General features: G+C 43.4%; 1 protein-coding gene across 9 annotated transcripts in view; it reads right to left on the reverse strand.

Annotated features, from left to right (window-relative positions):
• Nucleotides 1-23118, reverse strand: part of Tenm2 (teneurin transmembrane protein 2) — a 1226262-nt gene that overhangs the window by 362091 nt on the left and 841053 nt on the right. For all 9 annotated transcript variants that reach the window (XM_087569430.1, XM_087569433.1, XM_087569431.1 and 6 more), the window contains 1 exon segment: nucleotides 11070-11279. In XM_087569430.1, coding sequence (XP_087425556.1) covers nucleotides 11070-11279 — 210 coding nt within the window.

The raw sequence follows: 23118 nt of genomic DNA on the forward strand, positions 1-23118 counted from the left end.
ATGAAAAAAGGAAGTTGTGCTATACCAAAATTAAAACCATCGGCACTTCAAAGAACGTCATCCATAAAATGAAAATGGGAGAGAAATAGTTACAACTCAGTGAAAAGCCACTGAGACCCAGGATGTGAAATGAATCCCCTAAGTCAATAACAACAAATCAAGCAATTCGATTAAAAATTGAGCAAATGTCTTAATGAACATTTGAATACTTTTATATTGATTTAGTAATTTATTTAGTGTTACTGTGTGTATGTGTGTGTGTGTGTGTGTGTGTGTGTGTGTGTGTGTGTAGCACATGCATGCCACAGCACACATGTGGAGGTCAGTGGATAGCATAGAAGTCATGTTTCCCTCCAACATGTGGCATCCAACTTTGCCATAGTGCCCACATCTGCTGAGCCATCTCCATGGCCACTTAGTGGATATTTCCCCAAAGAAGATATACAAATGGCAAAGAAGGATGTTCTCTATCAGTAGTCACTAGGGACTGGAATCATGTCACAGTATGTGCCATTTCACAAGAACCAGGATGGCTATTACTGAGAAAAAGACAATGGAGAAACAAGTGTTGGGCAGGCAGTAGAAAAACTAATACCTGGTAGGAATGAACACTGATATGGCCACTGTGGAAAATAGAATGCCAACTCATTAAACCGTTCAAACCCATCACTATCATGTGTCTCAGCGATCCTACCAATGACCACTAGTGTTCACTGCACATTCACAGAACTCCCAAAGGAGTCGAAGGTCAACCCGGTGACCGCACAGTCACGTGATCTGCATGGCCCAAGCTGAGTGGCCACTGTGGATATGTGAATAACAAAGGGAGACACACAGAATATCCACAGTCGAAATTAATCATCTTACAAGAAAGGAAATCCTGTCCCATGCCACAGCAGGGATGGATCCGGAAGGCATTACAGTAAGTGAAACTATCAGTCACCCATGAAAGAACAAACATAGCTGGATTCTATTTATATGAGGCCCCCAGAGTGGCCAAACCCAGGGAAAGAAATATAATTATTGCTGCCAGGAGCTAAGGGGGGTTAATGGGTGTCAAACTCTATTTTCAATCCTTTATGTCAATTTAAATCCATGGCAACTGCTTTCAGATCTCGATAGGATTCCCAGTATACCCTGGGCTCCAAATCCGTTCCACAAGAAACACACGCACGTTGGTTGGCGTGGACGGAGTTATCCAGGAGATGGATAATTACATAGAGTGCGAGCAGAAAACTGTGTGTAAAATGTGGGGAGAACGGCGGTGTCCGTGATAGGTATATTTCATCATGGTTAGGAAATGTGTGTTGGAATTCGTATTGGCTGTACTTGCTGGTGCCAGATCTATTCAAGATCAAGCCTGCCGAAGCTCCAGCATGAATGGAGGAGGGCACCGGAAGTCCTATCTTAGTTGAGGAGCAATTGGCAATTGGTGGCTACTGGGGGAGGTGGAACCAGCTTTCCTTAGCAATGGTCCAGTGGATGCCCCTGCACCCACATACACTGGCAGCACTAAATAAACTCGGCAGGTTTAAAGCAGAGCATATGAAATCAGAAGAGAGAGATGGCTGTGGGCTGCTTTAATCAAAACATATTATGTGCAATTCTGAAGTTCTCAGTACTTTTCTAACAGTAAATTGTAGAAGGTGCTTGTTGGGTTGGGGTGTAGCTGAATGGCCAAAACCTGCACAAGCTCCTGGGTTGATTTCACCACTACAAGAAGTGTGTGTGTGTGTGTGTGTGTGTGTTACATTTTTATATTTTATAATTGTGTACAATCAGTGCACACCAACTGAAATTTAAAGAATTTGAAAAAGAAGTATCAAATCTGACCCCTGTTCTAGTTGATTAAAAATATCCCTTTTCAAGATGTTTTGATACGGTAGGCTATCATTTAGTAATTCGTGCCAGCTTCAGGAGCTGTAGACAACACTGTTCTGTTTTACAGATTTAAAAAAAAAATAAAGTAGACACTGTTCGACTTTATGGTGCTAGAAAGTATCTGAACTGCAGGTTGAATTTAAGCAGTATAGAGCTCTGAGCCCACACCTTAAACAACATTCATATCCTTAAATCTTGTTTATCAGATGGGACTGTGGAACGCCTCACTGGAAAATATACCTACGCCGTGACTTAAGAAAATCTGAGACATTTCCAACAAAAGACGAAGCTATATTGTAAAATGGCTATTAAATGCAGTGCAGGTATCTGCACTTGGAGTTAAATGAAGACTGTTACAGGGAACTTGGGAAGATCTGGTTCAAAGAGACCTGGCCAGGGCAGGAAAGTGTTAAAGATTGCATGCAGCTAGCAGTCTCTGCTTTGCTGGGACATCGGTTCTTATGTACCCAGAAGCTGAGGACAGAGGTGGAGAAGCAGAAGATACACAATGCCGATCAACCCTGGGATTTGTGTCAATATCCAGATTATTTGCTGAGGGGAAGTGGTTCTCTGCTGGCTGCCACGTTCCCTCTGTGCATCTCCAAAGGAATTACCTGTCCATCTTCATTGTGTGCTTACGGGCGCCGTAGAGCAGAGGCATCGTCCCACCCTAAGCTGGGCTGGAAATCGGTAGACTGACAAACTCTTCCATGCATGTGTGCATAAATGCATTTTACAAGAAGGAAAATGAGAGAAAAAGTCTTATCTCTATAACTTTGCTGGGCAAGGTGGTAGTGTCTGGACCTGAGGGATATATATCCATGGTCAGATCTTGGCATCAGAGACTTTGTTCTGGAGATGGGGGTGGAAGTTTCTAGAACCCGAGGTGCCTGCTGGAAGAACTATGGTTTTTCTTCCTCTGTTCAGCTCACTGCCACCATTTTCAGCAATGTGTTACAAGCCCCAATACTTCTTTCCCCAACATATACAGGTAAATTGCAAAGATTTGCACTTACTGTATTACTATGCATCTCTGTTTGGGCACTGTTGAAACTCATGGTACCAAAAATATGGAAAGGGATAAAAAAGGGAGAAGATGGGAGGGAGGGAGAAAGGGATGAATGGAGGGAGTTTGGAAACCCTCAATTCTGAGAAAACTTGGTGTGGGTGGGCACGGGAAACTGACAAAGAGAATGCTACATAAGAAGGAAGCTTAGAGATCTTGGAAGCCAATGACTAATGACAGGTAGATAAACTGAGGCCAAGAAAGACCAAAAGACTTGAAAGGTCTTGTGAATCCTGCAGATCAGGGATAATGTATAGAGAAAGGTCAAGTTCTATTTCTGAATCAGACTCTAGTCACCTAGGAAAGAAGGTCAACAATCAACAAATGGGACTTCCCAAAATTAAAAGTCTGCTGTGCAGGAAAGGTCACAGTTACTTGAGTGGGGGAAAAAAACCAGCCTAAGAGTGGCTGAAAAATCTTGGCTAGCTGTACATCTAACAGAGGATTTATATCTGTAATAAACAAAGAACGCCAAAGTCTAAAAATAACAAGAAATTAAACAGTGCTGGTCAGAAAAAGGGCCACACGGAAAAATGTTCACTTTCCCCTGCCATCAAAGAAATGCAAATCAAAAGTACATTGAGACCCCAAGCAACTCTAGTTGGAATGTCAGTCGTTGAGAAAATAATCAAAAACAAGTGCTGCCAAGGACATGGACCAAAGGGAGTTCTTATACCCTGCTGGGGAACGTGTGAAATAGTCCGTTCTGTATGGAAATCAACACAAAGATTTCCCAAAAGACTAAACCAGATCCACTATATTACCTGGCGTTTCCACCCCAGAGTGTTGACACAAAATGTCCCAAGGTGAACACATCATAGAGATATCTCACTCAACACGTTCTGCAGGATCATTCATAACAGTTAAACTATAGACCAGCTTAGATATTCAAGAAGAGAGAAATGGATGTAAAACTGTGGTATATACATATACATATACATGTACACATAATATACATATATGTGTGTGTTATGCATACATCATTCACATATACATCATGCATATACACATCATATATGTACATGTATATTTAGCCATAAAGCATCATGAGGTAGTACTGTTTGCCGAAGAATGGATACGACCAGATACAATCCTATTAAATGAAATCTCAGAGATACAAAATGTCCTGAGTCTTTATTCCTTTGCGGTCCTTATATGTGATACAGTTCTAGAAAATCATGTGTAGATTTAAAAAATGAAAGTGAAACTGTCTAGGAGAAATGGGTGTGTGTAGGGTGAATAGGGGTGAGTTGAGAAAAGGAAGGAGTTACAGCAGAAGGGCAAGAATAGAAGAGTATGGGGGAGGAAGAGAAAGGGAGGTTCAATGTCAAATCTGTAAAAGCTTAAACGATACAGAGGAAGCCAAGCTCTCCACCTTCTACTTTAGAACCCCCCCCCCTTATATAGATGCTCCCCAGACGTTAAGCTACGCGGGAAGTGAGAACCTTGGACTGGAATGAGCATCTTGCTGGAAGAGTGTGGTGTGGAGTTGCTAAGAGGTAGAGGGCATTTTGTGGCATATATTTGGGGCTTTCAACCTTTGCAAACTGTAACCCCGGCCTTTTGATACCCAGCTCCTGCTGTCTGCCATAGATTTCAACATATTCTGAGGTTAACGTCTATTGTAGAGCAGGTAGAGGAAGTTGTCAGCGAGGAAGTTTTTACACAATTGGGGGTTAAGGTCCGGACTCTTAATTTTTCCCCCATGTGGATTGACAAGTTGTTCAAACTCCTTGTGCCACGGCATTGTCCGCTAGAAAAAGGGCTGGGCTGATAATTGTTGCTGCACGAGATATGGTGGGGATTAAATCAAAGTTCATAATGAAATGTGCACGTGAGTTCAGAATAATAACTAGCACTGAGGGAGAAAGGGCTGTGAGCTCATAGGGGAAGTCCTCTATGGCCCTCTGTTTGCCAAAAGAAGGAAAGGACTCCAGGGCTAGCTCCAAGCACACTCAAGTCAGCCGACACTGCCCAGTGAACTCACAACCCAGACATGGCAAACAGCTTTAAGGGGACAGAGAAGAAGTAAGGGGTTAGCTCAGAAAGGCTGGCTCAGGCTCCTGTTGAGAAAGTGAGGGATATTTGACCCTAAGAAAAGGGAAAGAATGATGAACCCAAAGCCAGCACCTCTCATCCAAGGCTAGCCCTCCCCAGGGCTGCCCTCCTCATCCGTGATCCGCTCTGGGCCCCCAGGAGGCTCCTATGTTACTAGTGCAAACGTGCATATAAAGTGTAACACAACGTTATCATTGACAGATGATCCATTACTAAAGACACCTTGAAAGCAAAAATAAAATAATTGGGAAAATTTGATATGTCTTTTATATGTATAAATGTATGTGTATATAATATATAAAAGTAGAGGGTATTTTGTGGTGTCTCTGAGGTCTTCTTTCCAGAAAATTCTCCCCGTGCTTTCCACCACATACAATGAGAAAGCAGTAAATTTACCAGAGGAATGGAGTTATGAATGGCATGCATCCACTTAATACAGGTTTATTTAATCATCAATTATGAATCTGCTACTGGGGCACAGTGGAATGGTAATGGATGGAATGAGGCAAAGAGAAAGCGGAGAAGTCAAAGAGGACACCGGTGGGATTAACAATCCCATATCACACATAGTGACTTTGGGGGATAGAAGGGGAAGGGAGGGAAAAAAGACAAAAGGGGGAGGGGAGGAAGAAGAGGAAGAGGAGGAGGGGAGAACGCAGAGCATCTGCTTGGCTGAGTAGGGTTTCATCCTTAACTTACACAGCAATTACTCCCAACTTTTCAGGAAATCCTAAACGAAATGAAACTTCAATGGGTAAGAAAGCAAGACAACAAAGCACTTTAAGGAGACTTTTCTCTCCCACACTAAATTTAAAAGGGGACGATATTTCATTCATTAATGTTGTAGAGATTTATTATATGTACGGGTATTTTGTCTGCCTGTGTTTATGTTCTATGCAAGTTCTTGGTGGCTCCGCAGGTCAGAAGAGGACATCAGAGCCTCTAGAAGTGGAGTTCTAGGTGGTTGTGAGCCACCTTACGGGTGGTGGGAACCCAACCCTGTCCTCCGCAAGAGTAGCTCTAGTGTTCTTAACTACCGAGCCATCTCTCTAGTCCTAAAAATTCACTACTTAAAAAAATAAAAAAAACACCTACTTTAGTGTGCAGCCTTCTCACCCATCCCCACAGTCCCTGCTGATGATGGGAGGGTCTCACGAGTGAGACTGTCCCAGTAGGGCGCCGTCCTTGTCATGAACGGATAATGTCATCAAGACATATTTATAATACTGGTCATCTCCTCTCAAGGCTTTGGACTGTACTCTTACTGCAGCGTCTGCTAATCCACAGACCAATGTCAGATGAGCAACGATACTGCCCGTCTGTCACCCAGGAGATCCGCAGTTCACAAGGTCTGTGGGAAGAATTAGGGGTTGTCATGGATCAAGCCAAGTTCTGCCCTCAGAATGTGCAGTCCTTGGGCACTTGCAACACTGCCGTTAAGCTGAAAGTACAGTGTAGCTTGTCTAGAGGGAGGTTACAGCAAGTTTGGGGAGGAAATTGCATATGTTTTGTGGGTCACGCTGAGGACTGATTTGTCATCTGTGATGTACACTGGACCCTTTCTGTGGAAAATTTATTTCTGGCATTACAGTGAGAACTATACTGTTCCCTTGAACAGCCACTTGGCTTGACTCTCTTGGTCATTACGCACCTTTTAATCTATGTTTTTCTCTTTTGTTTTGGCTACCAGGAAGCTTGGACTCAAGTTTCTTATCTGTATTAAATAACACAGATTTTTATTTGTATGAACAGACATAATGTGCCCCCTCCCAAGACTTTTCTGAACACTCTTGTGTCATCTAATTGTAGCTTTAGAGGTTTTAGAAATAGCTGTTATAAGGGAGGTTCAAGAGAAATAAAGAAAAAACAGGAAGGAAGTAGAGAGAGAGAGAGAGAGAGAGAGAGAGAGAGAGAGAGAGAGAGAGAAAGAGAGAGAATATGAGAGACTCTTTTTCTTTTTAATGCAAGCTAGGTAAGAATCTTTAAGATAGCTAGGTAAAAGCTTGAGTGACAACCCAGTCTGTATAGTATCTGTCTTACAAGCATCAGACCTGGATTCTTTGACCAGAACTCATGTAAAACACTAGCTGTGCTTAGATGCACGCCTTTAATCCCAACACTGTGGCAGTGATAACAGGTAGATCCCTGGTCCTCACTGTGCGGCCAGCTACTCTATGTGGTGAACCCCCAGGCCGGTGAGAGATCCCATCTGAGGAAATAATGTGAACGGCACCTGAGAAATGACACCTGAGGCTAACTCCTGGCTTCTATATGTACACAAACAGATGTGTACGTGTATCACCCCCTCCAGATAAAAAAGACACACATAAGCAAGCGACTACACTTGTAGACCACCATACGCAAACTGAGCCTTGCACACTGTAACGTTCTATTGCTACTCAGAGTGAACCAAACTCTTGCTGTCTTCCAAAATGGCTGGGGTATATCTTCTTTTCCCCATTGAAAACTTGGTCCTCTTCCCTCTATCTTTGGATGGCTCATCTCTGCTGCTGAGGGCTTCCTGGAAGGTTCTTGTCAGTGCCCCTTGCTCTTAATTTCTAATGTGTAACGTGATGTTGACAATGAGTGTTGCAAGCCTCTATGGAGAATCAGAACTCAACTTTCTCTCCGGGAGAGGAGTAAGCAAGATCTTTCAGGTGAGTGCATGACTGCGGCCTTTATTTTGATTCCTATGCGGACAGCAAAATGCACACCTGATACACTGATTTGAAAGGGAGCCTCGCTTTTCCAGATGTAGAACCGTCCTTTCTGCTGCTTCTGGGATCCATGTTATTTTCCAGATGAGCGATTTCATAGGATCTGAAATCATAGCGCTGTATATACAAGAAATAGCTTTGGTGCTAAACTGCTCTGGCAGAAGGTCAAAAAACACAGGGTGCTCCCTGGGTCCTGGGTCGGCTATGGGGAAGCAAATGTTTCAGGGGCTGGATTTATCAGTTCTGGAAGCATCCCTCCAACTCTACTGTTTGATTGGCATATACAGAGGCATAGATAGAGGGTTAGAGCAACTTGGCTGCAAAGGTGGTGCAGTTTTAGTACCATGCAGTAAAGAATGCACTGCAGTCAGACAATATTGATGGTGGATGCATAAAGGTTGAACTCAGTTGTTACTTCCAGAAGGTTTTCCTGTTGGGGAAAACCATTTTAGTTCCTGTATTTTATATCCAGTTTGCCTCTTTAAAACAGAGGCTTGGTGGGCAGGAAATGTGAGCTGTGACTGTCCTCATGACGGATTTTGACAACATCTAACCATGGAGACAATAAGAGGAGGGCGAGAAATAGCGTTTTCCTGTTGTGAATGGGCTGAATGTGTTGGAAGGTATTTTAACTAAAGGGGCGTGGGGGGACAAGGAAGTCTGAACTGCTACATGATTTTAAGATTTCACTGTCATCCCCAAGGGACCTCCTTAAAAATATTCTGTGTGATTAACCAGCTAAATGTAACAGACCCAAACACGGGGGCCCCAGGGCTGGTGCCAACCGCACCTGACACATTCAGCCACTTTCATCAAACTCAATCGAAGATACTCGGTCGCTGCTCTGCACTCTGCATCTTTGGTGTCAAACTCCATTTTCAATCCTTTACGTCAAATTTAAATTCATGGCAACTGCATTCAGATCTCGATAGAAGCCCCAATTTGCCCTGGACCCTAGATCCATTCCGCAAGAAATATATACACATACAAGTGCCCACAGACAACCGGCTGGGCGTGCTCTCATTTTAGCTGAGCCAGAGTGAGGGACGTTGAATTACTACCTGCTCTTCTGAGCTTCAGGGCGCCCTCCAGTAAGAGGCTGTTGGAAATAAGGCAGCTATTCAATGAGGGTCTCACCCCTCTGCTGGAAAAATCATGTGAGCATGGCTCTTGTTTGGCATGAAAATGGACCTTTGCCCTTTCGGTGGCATTTTCTTCTTCTCAGTGAAGCTGAATTCACTATCTGTTTTTGAAGCAAGCTGAACAAATTGGTATAACTGATGAGAAGCGAGTAGGTTTGGCTCTAAACATACAGATCTGTTCTGCCCACCCGAATGATGAGCTCTTGATTGCTATACAAAGCCAACAAAAATCCTCTATTGACAACCCACAAGCCGATACACCCACCATCCAAAAGGAACGGAATCGCTCTGTGTGCTGTCGCTAAGAAAACACTCTGGATGGCCCTGTGGTAACAGCTGACCTCGCTTATGGAAGTCATCTTCGCTTGGGTATCCATACATGCATAAAAGGATGCCGCTTCTAAAAGCTCGTTTTCTCTTTAATAATTGTCTGTTTTTCAAAAGCTATCAGCAGGTGCACATCATTTCAAAAGCCTCTTGTCCTTCATAATACAATATTCATCACGATTACATAGTATGAAATAAAAAGTAGCAAAACACAAGCGAGGGTAGTTCAATTAAATGCAACATAATCTCTGCTGCAAAAAAAAAAAATGAAAGAAAAAAAGAGAAAAAAATAGCGCTTCAGCTAAAATCAGGTTCCCATGAAAGAAAAAAAGGAAATATATTTCCACATATTTTTAATTATATAGAATTTCCTCAAACATGATTTTTCATAATATATTCCATTAAGTTAACATCATATTTGAAGAAAGAGCATTTTCCGATTTCATTTTAAGCCTGATTTTGAGCAATTACGGTGTCATTGTTCCGCGGTAGAAAGGTTGAATTCATTTACTGTGTGGTTATGTTAGTTATGATTGATGTCTCTTCTCCAAATGATAAACCAATCACCCCGATGATGTAATGTCATTTTAAGAGTGCCATAATCACATTTCTCTCAAACTAGAAGCTCTGATGAGTTCTAATAAAGATTTATGGTAGATTAAAGGCCTTCATAATATCAACAATGGATTGCTCATTTGATGAGAGATTTGATTAGATAATTAAAAAAAGAAGAAGAATATGAGTTTGCCAAATATATCAGGCCTGGCTTTGAAGAAGGGCATGGGCCATCATAAGTAGCATTCTATTGGTCAATTTGCCAAATGAATCATCTTAATACATTTAGGAGGTCCCCTATAATTGGAGAGGTTGGGACCAGTGGTAGCTTATATTCATGGATAGAGCCAGAGCGATCTTCACAGGGAGAGTTCTTGGCATCTCTATTGCTTTTGATGATCTGTGTTAATGAATATCATGAGGGGTTAGCTCTGAAGGCAGTGCCAAAACTTTGGGTCAAGTGCAACTAATTAGGACCCTGCCCCTCGCTCCCAGGCATGAATGCTGAATCCCTATGTAATTGTGCCCTCTTCTGTATTCTCATGTTCAGGTGAACGTTCTACCAACTGATAAATCCAAAAGAAGGCCTGATTACTGTTGCCCTTGGGCCAATTCTTTCTAAGTCTTAGAGAGTAGGAGTTGAGACACAAACCCCTCAAAAGTGTAGCAGAACGTAGCGTTCAGTCCCTCTGTTCTGCAAACATCAAAACCCAAACAAGAACTCTGAATTTGGAAGCTGTGTTTGTCACGGTGCCTCACGATCAGCTCGTTAAATTCAAGTGAAGTGGCACAAGCAGAAGGTCACAGAGAGGTCACACCCCAAACACTTCAGTCTTGGCAAGGTATTCAGTATTCATGCCAAGGGAACATATTTCCATCACAAAACCAGAGAAAACAAGCAAGGGGAAGTCAGAAGCCAATGATAAAAAAAAAAAATCCTTGGAACTGGGAGGCCCGCGGATGGGGTGTGTGAGAGTGTCTAGGGTCGCTCGGCTATGATCACAACCATAGTAATACAAAAGTTCAATATTCCAGTGTCTCTCCACACTTCACCTTTGGGTCCTGCATGCTTTCACGTGTAGCCTTGGGCAAATTCCTCCCTCAGAAGGAGGTCCGGCGTCTGTTATAACCAGGAAAACCTCTCCAACAGCTGTGACCTTCAACAGACACATCTTAGAACTACCAAGTCATAAAAATGACAAATGCGTTTCACCTTGAATGCTCCCCACGACCATCTTTGTTTCAATAGTTGTCATTTTGCTGGAGACTCACAAATGTCAAGCACAAAACACCACACGGGTAGACACCACAGAGTTTCCTTACCACTGCTGGAGGCTTGCTGGGGCCCTGAGCATGCTCTGAGCAGGTATGAATTAGGGGAGAATTCCTCATCGGGGTTGGTGTCCATGATCTGATGGGAGGTGTTGCTGTCTAGCAATGGCATCTGGCAGCTAACTGGTGGAGGATTATGGGAGCTAGGCAGCTGAGCAGATGGGAGGAGGCTAGACGAGGATGTAGGTGGAATGGGTCGACCTGGGAAAGAGGACAGAGGGGTCAAAGGTCAGCAATGAGTGTCATGAGATCATCCCAAGAAAGTTACATCGAAACCAGCTCACGATACAAACAAATAAGTAAATATATATTTTTTAATTTTCCAAATGCGCTTTTCAGAGCGGTTATGGCGTTTCCTCACCAGCCCAACTGTATTACCACTTGTTGTGTGATACTTGATACTTTATGAATATAATTCATGAAAGGACATCCATTTGAATGAAATCAGTCTAGAAAAAAGTCTAGTTCTTTCTATCTCCTTTGCTAGGAGTCTAAGTCCTCCTCATCTCTTCCATAACCACCTCCTTTCTGGTCTTCCTGTTTCTACTCTCGAGAAATTGTCCACCAACTCTGCCTTGACTCCGTCTCTTCTCCATAGGAATTGAGATAACGTTTCTTAGGTCGAAATCGGGCCATATCATCTTGATACCCTCCAATGGCTTTCCACTATCTGAGGGAAGAAATATTATCCTCTCCCCCCATGATGCTGGGTATAGCCTCCCTTCTTGGGATCATAGCTGATCACCTACCTCCCTTACCAAGAGGATACCCTTCCCACGGGGCTCTTACTTCTCCAGTGACCGGGACATTCTTATTTCTACTACACGAACATGCCAAGCCACTCCTGCTTTGCGTAGAGTTTCATTCCCACTTTAACGGACACTTTCCCCTGCTTCTACCACCTCACCAGTACCCTCAAGACTTCTGCTTCTCTTCAGCAAGAGCTTAAACAAGAACGCCGTTCTAGTCTATCAAACCATTCAAATATCCTCACAGACCTTATTATCATCTGGTACTCAAAACTGTATCCCCAGTGAGCAAATAAAAGAGGTTACACTAAAAATCAAATCCTTTAGCTTAGAAGGTGAAAACCGGTGGACAGAGACTACATTGGCCATGCCAGTGGTTGGATCATTCATTGTATCGTTCATTGGGTATCATGGCGGAATTCCTGTGAGGCAAACCATGGATGTCCCATGCCGTAACAAACAGCAGTCAGGCTAGTAGGTTGGTGAATAACCCGGAGCTGACCTTAGAAAAGAAGGTCCCTTCCACATGGATGACCACTGCAACCTCTTCCTCACGGACAGCAGGCTCCTTGCACTGACTCTTGAGCAATGACAACCGCTGCCTACACCTTCGCTAACTGTGCCCTTCCTTGCACCCAGTCATTGTAATTGTTGCCTGTCTGGTTCGCTTGTGAGGAAACTAGTGAAAACGAGTCAGGAGCAGCAGCCCAGGAAGCTGAGACTGGGAAACTGGAGATCCAGACGAACATTTCGACTCTGAGAAGTGTTTATGCTTGAAAAGCATAACTCTCCCCGGAGAACTGCACACATAAGGGTGCACTCAGACATTCTGCTGGATACTAACACGCGCTGCTGCATTCATAACCGTATTTCCTGATCTTTTTATTGTTATTAAGTGCACTATACGGTACCCTAGGTGGACGATTTTGGTTCAGCCAATGCATGCGCAGTCATTTTGAATCATAAGGATCCCACCATTCTGCCCTCAGACGTCTCCTCTAGTGAAGTGTCAGAGGGGGTTCAGATGATGAGAGGCAGGGTGGTGGATGAGATAGGATACCACAGGGGCAGAGGAAGGAGATGTTTGGCAGGAGCCAGGGTTAAAAAAAAAAGTGAATAAGGATTCCTGAAAGAATGGAAGCTTAAGCAAGTTTTTGAAGAAAACACCAAGTGATTCCGCAGGGAGAGAACGGAAGGAACAGTTGTAAGCAGTCATCAAACCGATGTCAGCAGGCGCCCTTTGGAGGGACAGAAGTGACACAAAGTTGAGCCTATAAGAAGCCCTTAAGTGTTTATCTTTTTAGATTTTAAAATTTTATGTGTCTCTATTCTGTTTCCCGGAAGTCTAATGAGGGTGGAAGACCTCTTGCAGCTGGGGTTGCAGGTGGATATGAACTGACTGACGTGGGTTCTGGGAAACAAACTTGGGTCCTCAGGAGTGTCTGCTCTCAGCCACTGAGGCATCTCTCCAGCCCTAAAATTTAAATCTTAAGGTTTTTACCCAGTAACACAGTGGAAATGATCACGAACCATCCTTGCCATGGTCGATGGGTAAATGGAAAGATCTGAAGTGTCCAATACATTCAGAGATGTTGGGGAGCAATATAAGACAGGGTGTTTTTGTGAGGTGCTCTGTACAGAGTGCTATGGAGTTTTATTAGAATCAATGCTGGCACTGAATCAACAGTCTTCTCATAGACCTTTTAACAATAAGGCCATAACTACCACCATTGTAACTGTTACTGCTTATTGCATGGTATCTCTCTGCCACTCACTGAACTGCTCTGTTTCCTCACACAATCTTTCTTAATCCTCAAGACAGTCTTGTTATGTAAGAGTGACCACATATTCCCATAAAACCTGAGAGCAGAGCGTTCTCATTTCAGAGATGAGGAAACCGAAACGAAGAGGCTAATCTCAGCTGTTAGAAAATGTCAAGAGCGGGGCTTGAACTTGGGCTTGTCTTTCCCAAGTCCACGCTGAATCTAGTCATGGTGCTTGCCCAAACAGCATGGTAATACAGTGATGCAAATAATGAACAATGATACTGATTAATAGTAATGATAATGTTACATAAACGGTAGGAAACGTATGCAAGAGATACTTTTGCGGTACCTCCTCCCCATCCCCAGGTATCCTCAGGATCTCAAATAGGGCCTGAGTTGGAATAACCACACATTGCAGTTAATTATCCAACAGAGTTAAAAGTTATCAGTGTCAATTGCTCTTAAGTTCCCAGTGATGTCACCCTCCATCGTCCTTCAAGGTTTCTGACTGCAGATGGCCCCGACCGGGCCCAGTGTGCTCAGTGCTGACATTCAGTTAGTAGCAGGGCTCAGGTAGGGGGAGATTTCTAAGTCGGCAATCAATAGACTTTCAAGTGTGTGCTACTGAGGCATAGCTGAAACTGGATGTTGAAGAACAATTGGCTTCCAGCCAATTTAAAAAAAAATTCCTCTGAGTTGACTGAGGTGGAACTCAGGTTCAAGTGCAGTTTTCCAGGAGGCTGATAGGATGGTTGCTGTGAAATCATTCTTTCCATGAACTTCTGGGACTTTTGTTCAGCATGAAGTCATTTCATACAGAACAGACAACAGAGCCTTTTTTAATATCAGCAAATACCGACAATAGAGGGAGAGTCACAACACGGTGCAAATGCTGGGGTTGCTTTGGGTACCGTGACTATGCATTCATAGAATTGTGTGACTCCAATGATCTCCTCACACCTCCTAATTCCTCGAGTCTGCTTTGGTAGTTCCTTCCAGTCTGCTTGCTGGTAGCCATCACGACTTGGAGAATTTCAGAATCGCTAGATCTGCCCTGAGTCAGACAGTGTGCTGTTCCCTGTTTGTTAGGTCGTTTGCTAAGTTTGTTCACTTAGGATGCGCACTGCCCCTGACTATTCCAACTGACAGAGACCATCTGTGTGGATACAAACAGGTTCCAAAGCACAGGGGAGCGAGCTGGAACTTATGCGGCCCCCTTTGTGGACCCTGTTTTCTTACAGAAAGCCTTAGCATGGGTGGGCAGCTAACCAGGTGACATGTTCCAGCCGGATTCCAAGCTCCTTATTCCCAACTCTTTCTCCAGTTTCTTTTTGAATGCACACAAGGTTCCCCAGCAAATGTACAGAAAACCACACGGAACTGATTGTTACAAAGCAAAGAAGTACACGCAATATGTCATTTGTTGAGCTCCTAGGGTCTTGCCCATGTGCAAGTATGCATACACAGGGGTCTTCCCAGTTCTCCATGTACATCAAACTCTGATTATGTACATGACTGGATTCCCTGTGACCTTAAGCATGGAGACTAATTCAGTTTGCTAGTATATCCGTTTTCAGACGAGTGAGGTTTTGTATTAGTTTCCACTTGTAAAAATCCCGTTATAGCCAGACAAAGTCATTCCGTGCAGTGTCTGATAGATGGCTCGTGGCTGTCGAAGCGCCATGTGGAGGATTCTGGTATGCCCTATCTTCTGGTGGGAAGAGAGTGACATCATCAATTAGAAAACTCATAGACATGGATGAGGAGAGGTAGCAGATGTACAAGGCTTATTTGCCATCCATGCTCCAGGCTCTCAGTCCTCACCCACTGCAGTCATCCTGAAAGCTTCATCCTACGCCATCTGTGGTGGAAGAATATTGCTCCAGCTCCCATTGTGTCTATCACAGCGCCATGTTGCTGCTCAGACAGATTTAGATCCAGACTTTGTCCAACAAGTTCAAAGGGCTGCAGTTTCTTCCCATCCTCCCCAGACAATAAATAGTAACCATGAAATCGCTCTGCCTGGCCATTTTTAATATATTCACTAATTTATGCCGGGGGTGGGGGTGCGCTGGAGAGCAGTTCCCCAGATTCACTCCAAACGACTTGTTCTTTTTCATTGGAAAGATGGGTGGCGAGCTGATATTAAAGTGTTCTGTGTAGGCGATACGTAATCGATGTCTATGGTGATGGGGTGTCAGGATATTTGGTGGAGCATACAGGCATGCTGAAGACACAACAAAATAAAAGGCAGTACCAGGAACAAATGTAAATCTAGCCAGCCTCTCTGATCATTGCTTGTCTTGTGGCTGTTAACAAATGGTTAATGAAAGAAAGCCACTTAAGGGAGGGAGGGCTTACTTGTTCTCTTAGTTCAGAGGGTGGGAACACGACAGCAGGACCTTGAGACAGTGGATCATGTAGCTTCCACAGTCAGGAAGCAGAAAGCAAGCAAGGCACAGCCCCTGGACCCCGCTGTTCAGAATGGGTAGGTCTTCCCACCTCTGTTACCTGAGCTAGAAAATCCCCCACGAAGCATATCTAGAGGCTAGTCTCCAAGGCAGTTCAAGAGTTCATCAAGTTGACAAGGGAATTACCTACCACACTCCTTAGCAGTTCTGTGTTGTATGTGATCTTGCCTTCCGCCGGGAACTAAACTAAATATTTCACACATGCTTTCTCTTTTAACACTCGAAAACTTTTCAAGAACTAATTACATTTTAATTTCTTCCCTGTTCACAGGTAAGAGAAGCTGAGACCAAATATTGCCCCATTAGCAAGTGCAGAGCTGTGGTTTGAACCCAAATAGCCTGACCCCCAAGCCTTGTGGGGTGGTGACAAACTGGCCAAGAGTCTGATTTGCAAAGAGGAAAAGACATTCTGGAACCAAAAACTGAAAATCTCCAGCGGTACCATAAGTTTAAGGACTTAATAAAAAGTCATGTTCTCCGTTAAAGTTGAGTTCAAAAGGACTGTTGTGATACAAGCAAAAGAGTTGGCGAGAAGAGTATTTAAACCTTTCCTTAGTGAAGGTTTCTACTTCCAGCTATCTATTTAGATATCACCAGGTCACCTTCTCTTTCTGTGGAAGGTTGAGATGCAATCTGGGAGGCTGTGAGGTTAGAATGAAGTTAGGCCTCCTTCCACCCAGAAAGGATCCTACTTGTGAATACAGCGAATGAAAGACGAGCGGGTAATGAGAAGCTGGAGAGATCCTTACTGATTACGTTGGTAGAACATCTGGATTCAGCCAATCTTGAAGCATCCCTGCCTCCAAACTTTTCAATAAATGAATCAATTTATTCTCCATGCTAACATCTTTTGTTCTTCTCTTAACCCAACTTTGAGTTTGTTGTTGGCACTTAGGGAAAAACAATAAAACAAAACAGCTTTCCTCAAACTTGTCATCAAGATCAACTGGGAAAATGACTTGATCAGTGTCACATAACCACTTAGTGGGACTAGAAAAAAATCCTATCTCCAGAAGGAAAAAAAACTGAGTCCCTTTCTGCTCAATTACAAGAAGTGGAACATGGGGTCCTAGAGAAAGTCTTTCTGGTGGGAAGAAACGAATCTGTTTGTTCGTAAAAGAACACTGCAGGTGCCAAAGAGGGTGGCAGGGAGGCAGCAGATGGCTGTCCACCTCTTACCAATCAGGCATGTGCGTAGCGATTTTACTGCGCTCAACACTGGAGAGAGAAGAAACTCAAGGCACCTTCCAACTGGCATCGGCATCTCCATACGCCTTGATCTGGGTACTGACTTCCTTGCCTACATCATAAATGTTTGTTTAAGGATCAGAGTGATCACATCCTCCAGCAACTGTATCGTGATGTAGTCCAGACTGGCCTTGAACTTACCTAGTGCAAAAATGAGTTTCAGAACACAGACACCACACATGGCAATGATGCTAATCATCATCGCAGGATGCAAGAATGATATCTGATAAACGGATCATCTCAAAATTGAAATATAGATGTAGACTTACACACACAGACACACACACACACAACTATTTAATACTAGTCTCATGCTAGATTATTTATACTGCTCTGTAGGAATGTTGCTGCTACACAGGGGTAATTTGATAAACGTCTGAAGGTATTTGGTTATGGCAGTGGTGGTGGTAGCGTGACACTGTTAAGCATTTAGTGGGGAGGTCAGGGAGGCTGCTAACATCTTACAAGTCCCAGGACAGTCCTGCACAAGGAAGAATGCCCCGTCCTAAAAGTAAAATTTGCCTGGAGTAAGTCTAGTTACTCACTGAGAGGCATACACCTTCTCTAGGAGCTGGGAGAGCCCTGCATGTCATGAGAGAGCTGAATGCTTTTACTGAGGCAGGGGACCCAGCAGGAAGAATGCTAGAGTACAGCTCTATGTTATGTGCTCTTATCCAAGGATTCTCCATTCTTAAGTCCTCTCAGTGAGGCAGTGTTGGCCAAACAGCATCTGTTTTATTCTATAGTGCCGTGTGAAAGTGTGTGTGTGTATGTGTGTGTGTGTGTGTGTGTGTGTGTGTGTGTTTTGCAGTGCAAGACCTAATTACCTGCTTCATGCAACTCGCCAAAGCCCAGTTAAGAATTTTCATGGAAACAAATTATTTTCAAAAAGGTGTTTCTGGTAAAACCTTTCTGGTTGCACAGAAGCTATTGTGTGTAATTTGTTGGGAGAGAGGCGTGCCTTTGGACTGGCCCCTGTTACAGCGCCTCACGAAGGGGCACTGGCGTGAACTGCCTTCACAGTTTGGGGGTGTGTGCACTTGGGTGTTGCCACTACATCTCACCAGGTTGTGTGTTTATACATCACACCTCCCAAGCAGCTCTGCACTTTAGGAGGTGTAAAATTCAGATCAGGTTACAGACGGAGGTTAGAGTTCACTTTTCAAATGCTTTCCTTAACGTTTTATGCCATATGCCACGTCTTTCATATTCATGAAGTAAGACGCAACGAATCAGTGCAGCTTACTCTGCTGAGGATACAAATCTTCCCTCAGGCAGGGACAATTCTTTTTTTTTTTTTTTCCGGAGCTGGGGACTGAACCCAGGGCCTTGCGCTTGTTAGGCAAATGCTCTACCACTGAGCTAAATCCCCAACCCCCACAATTCTTTTTTATTAACACTTTCTTTTAAATGTATTTTTAAGAATTTTAGTGTGTATGTATATATGTATGTGTGTATGTGTATGTGTGCATGTGAATGAACATGTATGCATGTGTGTTGGTGCCTGTGCAGGCCAGAAGAGGGCTTCGGATCTCTTGGGCTACTGTGAACTGCCCCATGTGCATGCTGGGAACTGATGTCAGATCTGCAAGAGAACCAACTGTTCTTTACCTCTGAGAGCCATCTTTCCACTTCCTTAAACACTTCCCGCCTGGAAAATCTATTTGCACTTCCATTAATATCTCTAGGAGGAGGCATGATATTTGTTGATATGCAGTGTCACTTGGTAGAACGTTCTATGGGGATGGGCATGCTCCTTGTCTACATTTGGCCACTATCTACTTCATGTGAGGCTACCATAACTAGGAACTAGACTTAATTTTGCAGAGTTTTAACTGATTTATATTTAAGTAGTTCCCAGGGGCCCATAGCTACCATACTGAACAACATAGCCTAGATTAGCACTGTATAGATTAGATCTTAAAGGTCTACCAAAGGCCCACATAACAAACCTTGGTCCTTGGAGTGGCTTTACTGAGGCAGGGAAGCTAGCGGGAAGCTTTTTGGTTACTGGGCTGTGCCTGTGTAGACTACTATGGCCTCCTGACTTATTCCTGTGAGATTTCAGCTCTATCATGGAGTCTAACATATCACGCTGACTCAGCACAGGCTCCAATAAGAGGGGGTACGACATAATTAAACCTTTAAAACTGTAAGACAAAGCAAACATTTTCTCTTTATAAGTTGACTGCATCTTTACAAAACGTCCCACATGTTATGGCTCTGGGTGATCTGACACTGATGCCTCTCCCTTCTGTCTCCCTTCCGTACAAGAGCCAACAGACTTCTGAATGCACAGACTTCCTCATACCACACATCTTAATCTTCACAAGACTGCCTATCACTTACCCAGCACAGTTCTATTTCCTAATTAAATTAATTGTGTGTATGTGTGTGTATAGAGGCATGTGTCATGGCATGCGTGTCAAATGTGGAAGTCAGAGGACAGCCTTTAAGAGTCGCCTCTCTCCTTCCATCACATGGGTCCCAGGGATTGAACTCAGGCCCTCAGACTTGAGAGCAAGCACCTTTCTTCACTGAGCCATGATTTAGGTCTCTTTGTTCTAATTCTCGCATAGAACACACTTATTACTTATACACCAACTGCACCACAGCCATGTATTAAGACATTTCCTTCCTTATGTTCTTCAATGTTATCCATCTCCCTTCTCATCGGTGGTTTTAATATCCACCCAAGACCCCCTTAGAGACTCTGACCTTGGACCATCTTCTTCTCATTTACTTCTTAAGCATTCCGCGCCCTGGTATCTGAAACATGCTTCTCTCATTGTTTTTGTTACACATTAGTCTATGTATTTGTCTAGTGCTTGGCCTTTAAAGAGACGCACTGGACAGAGACAGTGTATTATACTTTCTGTGTCATAGCGCCCAGCCTGAAGCTGTACACAAGAGATCACACCATGATTGGTCATTTGTAACATTTTGCCCCGCAAACCTTAAGGGATTTATGTCCATGTTCTTGGTACTGACTTCTCTGTTGGGTATTGTGGCTATTTGTCTTTGGTTTTAGGCACTTAAAAAAAATGAAGTTCGCTTATTATAATACCGTGGGCATGGCAGTAACAGAGTTGACTTTGATTTTAAATATACATTGTCCACTTAAAAACCAAGTGGCTTAGAACACCAATCTACTACTTCATGTGAGTGCTCCAGTCACCTTCTAAGCAGACTGTCTGGACAATATGCAGAAGATGAGGGACAAAGAGAGGTCTCCCTGCCCTGCCTGACCCAATTCAATGGCAATCCCTGTCAAAGGCAGTTAGTGGGAACAGAAGTTCTACAGAAAGATTTAAAAGTCCCTAGGTCTGGGCTGAAGTTTAATTTCCCAAAGCAAACATCCTTCAGGACATATCTTAATGCGTCCTTCATTTTCACAGCATCTTTGTGGTCCCAAGTGAGATGTGAATGAAAAAGCCGTGCTGGCAATTCCCAAGATCAATTAAGCCCTCCTGATACACAAGGAATCATCCCTCCGCTCTTCGTGAATGTTCTTATATTTACTCTCACAAGAAACTTTTGGGGTGGGCAACATCATTCTGTTTCAGGGGTGAAGCAGCTGAACTACATGAGGTCATAAGTCGAAAGGGAGGAAGAATTCGAAGTCAGATATTCAGCCTCCAGGGCTCACCACCATTCGGAGGAAGTGAGGATAGATTTGAAGAAATCTTTATTAAAAGATTGGTATGAGGTACCAATTGATATGATAATATAATTTGTATGGGGCCATGTTGAAGTTCAAATCGCAGTTTTCTCATTGACTTACTGGGTGATTTTGGACAAGTCTCCTTTCTTTTTTCTTTTCCTTTCTTTCTTTCTTTTTTTTTTTTCTGGGCTCAACTGTTGATAAACAAAATGTGTGTAAACATTCTTCACTAGTTAATATAAGGATTAACTGAGACATTTATGTGAACTTTCTGAAGCAAATGGTAAGTATTATTATCATGCATAAAGGGAAGGAGATAGATGTAGTGCTCCCCTTCAGGACCCTTTGAGGATTAAATCATAACATATAGGAAAGTACACTGCAAATGTTAAAGCGCTCTACAAATGGTAATGGCTTTTACTCCTGTTATTGGAAGCATTCCTTTTCCAAAGCTTTGTCTGCAGATAGCAAACAGTTCTCACCCGGATGTCTGTGTTTTGCTATGTGCTTTAGGGACAGTGGAGATAAAACACGAGCTCTGGGCAGCAGCTACGTGAACTATTTCATCTCCTTGCTGCCAGCATTTGCGCAGTCTGCCTATTCCTTGTTGGGTGGTCCTCCTTAATAAGATGGTAAAGATTACATGGAGAATCTGCCTACCAATACTCAGTCAGAAAAAAATCTCCCAAGACAGAGAAAGACTAAAGAGCCTCAGCCATAGTGTAGCCCATACCACAGTGAAGAGATTAACATTCATTCTCGGTGCATGGGATATTGAGTATGAAAACATGCTAGGCAACACGTTTAGTATATATCATGGTTACCATGGAATCGTTTTATCAATACCATGTGGCAGGTGCTAATCCCTGTTTTATTGGTGTAACCTGAAGCTTGTAGAGATGTAGGAGTATGGGAAAAAACCAACACAGTAAATAATGAGCAAAACTAAGATGATATAGCTACACGGTGCCCTTCACTTCTAGAGCTGAAGAGAGAACAGAGCCATGAATTTCATGTAGGCTGAAACAGGGTGTCTGGCTGGAAAGGCTAGCACTGTAGAGGTAACTTATGGTCTGCAGTGACTTTTAAATCTTAGCTTTAAATCCTATAATCTTTAAATGTTATGTTGCTTACCTGACAAGCATGGTGCGCTAGTTAGCTTGTTCCCTCTCCCCCACCCCAATCAACTTGACACAGCTAGGGTAATCTGAGAAGAAGGGACCTCAATTTAGAAAATGCCTCTATCAGATTGGCCAGTAAGCGAGTCTGTGGGGTGTTTTCTTGATTAAGGATTGATATGGGAGGGCTTAGTGGCATTACCCATGGGCAGGTGGTCCTGGGTTATATAAGAGAGCAGGCGCAAACAAACCATGGGGAACAAACCAGCAAACAGTGTTCCTCAACGACCAACTGTAATCAAAACATGCAAGCCAAATAAACCCTTTCCTCTCCTGTTTTGACTTGGTCATAGTATTTACTGCATAATAGAGAACAAACTCAAACCCATCAGAATCAACTTAGGCCAGCCTTAAATGAGAATTTGTATCCTGGCAGACATGTGCAATCTGAATTGTATTTTTTTTCTCACCTCCTCTAAACCTGGCTTAATTCCCCCCCCCCAGGAATGTCTGAATGAGGCTTCAAAATCTTCCCCCGTGTGGCTCTGTGGGAGCCTTGACTTCAAAGGCTCATTATGAATACTTTCTGGCAATACTATACATCAGTGCAGAGAGCTTGGAGGCCTGAGATTTTCAGAAGGCAACCTTAAAGGACAGGGAGAAGCTGTAAGGGAGAAGAGAAGACTGACTGTCATACCCGAGGGCTTACTGGGCATCAGCTGCATGGTCACTGACCACTGGCTCACAAGTGTGTACGCGCACATGCACACAGACACACACACACATACACGCACACACCCTAAATTGACCAGTGTCAGCAAAATTAATATGCACCCACAGGCAGTGTTGGCGAAGGTACTGTTTTCATAAATAATGCCTTCCTCGCCTTTTACAAGCCTACTTGAAGACCTGCAGAGCATACTGGCTACAACTCAAAGCCCATCTAACGAAAGTACCTCCACTGTCAGCAATGTTAATGTCACTTTAAAGAGTGTGAAATGTTGCTAAACGTGTCAGGAAACAA

The sequence above is a fragment of the Rattus norvegicus genome, chromosome 10 (genome assembly GCF_021556685.1).
Source record: "Rattus norvegicus strain SHRSP/BbbUtx chromosome 10, alternate assembly SHRSP_T2T, whole genome shotgun sequence".
NCBI lineage: Eukaryota > Metazoa > Chordata > Mammalia > Rodentia > Muridae > Rattus > Rattus norvegicus.